Source organism: Chinchilla lanigera, unplaced genomic scaffold, assembly GCF_000276665.1.
Source record: "Chinchilla lanigera isolate Chin_1 unplaced genomic scaffold, ChiLan1.0 scaffold00015, whole genome shotgun sequence".
Lineage (NCBI taxonomy): Eukaryota > Metazoa > Chordata > Mammalia > Rodentia > Chinchillidae > Chinchilla > Chinchilla lanigera.
In genome coordinates this window covers 8237163-8241864 of record NW_004955416.1, presented here as the reverse complement: position 1 = coordinate 8241864, position 4702 = coordinate 8237163, and the positions used below count along the sequence as shown (strand labels likewise).

Sequence of the window (4702 nt, the reverse complement as noted above, 5' to 3'; positions counted from 1 at the left end):
AAGAAGAAGAAGAAGAAGAAGAAGAAGAAGAACTTTTTAAAACATCTCCAGGGAGGGGCTGGGGATTTAGCTCAGTGGCACAGCGCCTGCCTGGCAAGCACAAGGTCGTGAGTTCAATTCCTGGTACTGGAAAGAAAAACAAAAAAAATTCTCTAGGGGCTGAGAGTGTAGCTCAGAGGCAGAGCATGTGCTCAGCATGCAGGAAAAAAAAAAAAGATATACCTAATGATAACATTCAGCATTACAGTACTTAATCTTCGTACCAAAAAATAAATGAAAAGCATCCCACAATTTAAATAGCTTCAAAGATTCAGAACCAGCAGTTTACCCCTTTAAGCATCCTTGTTGCTTATTGGTTATGCATGTGCCCTTAACTGGGACATACTACGACAGACAAGAAGCTATTTTTCTCTCCCAAACTACTCAGAATGTCTTCCTAAAAAGATGAAGCTGCACACAGACAGTAACCTCAGTGATCAACATGAGTCATAATACCTGGGCTAGATCTGTTACAAATGCAGAAGTCTGGGCTCTAGCCTCTGAGGTCTGATTCCGTAGGTCTGGTGTAGCAGCCACAGCCCTCACCTCCTCAGCTGACATTTAAATAAGCAACCCAGGCAGCCTCTGTCACTGGGCTTCTTCCCCATCCACAGGGAAAAACTAGGACAGAGGGCTCACCCATCTCACCTCCAATACGGACTAAGTTGGAGGTAATATAGTATTTCTGGCATAATCGCTTAGATGACCATCTGAAAACTCAGGGAAAAGATACCTGAGTTACTGAACAGTGCCCCTCTCACACGGGACACTTGGGAGATTTGTCAATGGTTTGCTCTTTCCACAAGGACCACACACCACGCACCAAGTCCACTGTTAAACCTCAACACACTCAGAACTAGATGGAGCAGCCCAAGGCGTCTTGGTCAGAAAAGACCAGAATGTACTGAGCATTCTCACAATTCCAAAGATCCTAAAATCATGCTGACTGTGAACTTCTGCTAACGGCCTCTGATGAACACAAGAGGGCAGAGATCTTTCTTTCTGATTGCTCAGAGAACCTGGCATAGTGCTGAACAGACTGGTGTCCCTATGAAGATGTACAAGGAGAGGGACTTTTGATCTGGTTCCCATCTGATAACAAGAGTGCCTCTGAAGCCAGGCATACTGATGCTCACCTGTAATCCTGACACTCGGAAGGCTGAGGAAGGAGGATTGCAAGTTGGAGGCCAGCTTGGGCTACAGAGCAAATTCAAGGCCAGCTTGGACTAAACCTACTGAGACCCTTTCTCAAGAAACCAAAGAAAGCATGCCAACAGTAGCTGAAGGAAAGCTGAAACTGCTGCCGGGCATGGTGGCGCACGCCTGTCATCCCAGCACTCAGAAGGTTGAGGAAGGAGGATTATTGCGAGTTTGAGACCAGCCGGGGCTACAAAGTGAGCTCAAGGCCTGCCTGAACTGCACAGCGAGATCCTGTCTCATTTAAAAATTAAAAAAAAGAAAGTTGAAATTGCTGTTAAAATGGATTAGAAATTACAGTACTTACAAACTTACCATTAATTTCTATTTACAAATAGATATTTAGAATTAGATTTAAAGCTGCAATCCCCTATAGTCGCCACTCGGAAAAGCTCTTATAGCTCAGATAAAATATCTCTACCACACACGAAAGCACTCCATCCATTTCACTCATCATTGCTCTGGGGAAAACCACTAAACGCAGATCATTTGCAGCTCAGTTTGTTCACCTTAGGAAAAGATGTCTTCAAAGTGCTTTCTCAAAGCCCCCACACAATCTTTTTAAATGATATCCCGCTTTCCTCTCTACTGTCTGGTGTACTTTACAAACGTGAATTCTAGCAATATGGAAAACGGGTATGAAACATTGTTCTCATTTTGCAGTATGAAAAATTAAGAGGCTCGCAGATTAAAGCTGGTATAGTACAGAATACAGGTCTTTTACTTGTGCAGATTTGGGTTAAATTCTGTCACTTACTAGTTGTATGCATTTTCTTCAATTTCCATTTTCCTCTATGTAAAGTAGGGGAAATTATTCCAACTTCACCATAATTTGAAAACTTGACAATGTAAATAAAGCACTCAATTAAGGTGTGAAATTCATGTAAATGACAGCTGATGTTAGTATCTGAAACACCTCCCCCTATAGATCAAAGTATAGTAAAAATTAGATTCCAGGTTGGGTGTAGTGGCACATGCCTGTAATCCCAGCATTCAGGAGGCTGAGGCAGGAGGATCACCAAGAGTTTGAGGCCAGCCTGGACTACATAGTGAGTTCAAGGCCAGCCTGAATTACACAGCGAAACTCTGTCAAAAAACCAAAACCAAACAAAGCACCAAGAAACTGTTCCAATTTCCTGGCAGTCTAAATTTTACCTTATCAAGGGCCAAGGATATACCTTAGTGATGCAGCAGCTGCCTGGCAAGTGCAAGGTCCTGAGTTCAATTCCCAGTACCAAAAATAAATAAATAAATAAATAAAATTACCTTATCAAACAAACTTTTACAATCAAGAATATACTTTTAGCCAGGTGTGGTGGTATACACCTGTAATCCCAGCACTCGGGAAGCTGAGGCAGGAGGATCACCAAAAGTTTGAGGGCAGCCTAGGCTAGATGGTGAGCTCAAGGCCAGATTGAACTGCAGGGAAAGACCCTATATATAATATACAGATATTTGAAGGCGGATATGGAGATGCACACCTGAAATCCCAACACTGACAAGAAGATTGCTGCTGACAGGACTGCCATGAGTTCAAGGCCAGCCTGAACTACATGGCAAGACCATGTCTCAAAATACAAAAGAAAAAAAATTTTATATATATATATATATATATATATATAAAACAACATATATATATATATATATGTTGTTGTAGATTTCAGGAGCCTTTCAATAAAATATTTCCCATTTACTCTTTCAATTCTTTTCCCCAGACAGAGTTTCTATGTCTTGAAAGTCTTCCACAGGCCCTAACTCCCGACCACCACTACTGGAACAGTCCTCTTTAATACTTCCCCAATACCTCTTTCTTTAATAATCCTCCCTTTTCACGTCCTAATACTTTAGTCCTGAGACCTCTGGCCTAGTACAAAGACGACCAAGAAGCCATTTATACAAAACTTTATCGTTTGTAAACGCTTGTGGCATTTATTCTTACAAACGTTTGATCCTTACAATTGCCCAAACAGATACAGAAGGCTGATGCTTTATCTAATTTTACATCTAAGATCAATATACGTAGCTAGAAAGCAACATAACCTCAGCTTTAGAACTCAAATTTTCTTTCTCATTAAATATGGAAAAAAATCACCTTTATATATCCTCGTATCATTGGAGCACCACTACAAAGGGCAGCTTCCTACTCACACTAATTCTTAAAGTATATAAAAATCTCAATCTACCCCAGGACACTAAGGCCCCAAGTTACTTTCACTGGTCCCTGCACTATCTTTAAATGAGAATGAACCCCGGCATGCTGCATCAGAAGGGTCCAGCCGCCAGGGCTCCCACCGCTCCATGCTGCCCCACGGTTCTTCCAGTAGCAGCTGCCTTCGTTCCTCCCTCCAAGACTGTGTGTGCGCGCGTGTATATGTGTTTCGGCCTGACACCCCAACGGGAACCCGTCTCAACCACAAACGACCCTAGACGCCAAAGACACTCGTGCCCACACAGCACTGCCGAAGCTCCTCTGAACATTTACGAATGTCCTCCTCCCCGTCCACACCCCTAGTCTGAAAAACTTCATCCCCAGCGTCGGTACCTTCTGGGCTCTCGCCCTCCCACAGCCCCAGCTCACCCCTGCACCTCCTCCAAGTCCTCCCAGCCTCCACGGTTGGCGGGCGACACTTCCTATCTCTCAGGGCCCGGATCTCCAGGCCTGCAGCCCGCCGCACGGAACCGGCCCAGCAGATCGCGGCCCCTCCGGGACCCCAGGGCCGCGGCCCATCACTGCGGTCCCTGCCCCGCCTCCCGGCCCAAGGCGCCAAGTCCACCAGGCTCCGTCTCCCGGCCGGGGCTGGGCTCCGAGAGCTTCGGACCGCGCGGGGAGGACAGGGAGGGAGCTGCGGCAGCGGCCAGGGCGCCGACCGGGCCGGGCGCTCGGGCCAGAGGGCTCCGGGCCCGGCCGGCTCCAGTCCCGCGGCCCCGACTTAGCCTCCCGCTCTGCCGGCCCGCGCCTTCGCGGCCTGGCCCTCACCTGATCCAGGTTCTCGTCGCTGCCGCTGTCCTCCGTGTCCGAGTCGATCACGACGCGGCCTTTCCGTTTCTTGACCATGGTGGTCCCCCGGCTCCCACGCCGGACGCCGCCCGGACTCCCCTCTTGCCCGCCTGCCAGTGGGACCGCCACTGCCGCCGCCACCGCCGCCGCTCGACCCACACAAAGGCGACCGCGCATGCGCGCTCCGCTCCGCCCCTGGCTCCGCCCCCCGCCCGGCGCAAGCAGTTCGCTGGGCGCTCCGCCCTGCTCCACCCCCGACGCAGCGTGGGGCGGGGCCACGCGCCGCGGTTTCCCAGACTTGGGAGTGTAGCTAGGTGGGCTGCCCGTGAGTCCTCCGCTACGGCCACGAGGACCTGGCTCTGCTCTGAGGAGTTCCAGGCATTTCCAGCCTTTCAGATGCCCGAGACCGACAGAGTGTGGTGGCCGACCTCAGGGACTGTCCACGTGGAAGACACCTGCCACCCGGAC

General features: G+C 48.7%; 1 protein-coding gene across 2 annotated transcripts in view; it reads right to left on the bottom strand.

Annotated features, from left to right (window-relative positions):
• Rtf1 (RTF1 homolog, Paf1/RNA polymerase II complex component) overlaps nucleotides 1-4426 on the bottom strand; it is a 56364-nt gene extending 51938 nt beyond the window's left edge. For both annotated transcript variants that reach the window (XM_013512486.1, XM_005381285.2), the window contains exon 1: nucleotides 4214-4426. In XM_013512486.1, the coding sequence (XP_013367940.1) occupies nucleotides 4214-4411 (198 nt within the window). In that variant the 5' untranslated portion in view covers nucleotides 4412-4426. The remainder of the gene's footprint in view (nucleotides 1-4213) is intronic.
• Between the last annotated feature and the right edge of the window lie 276 nt (nucleotides 4427-4702).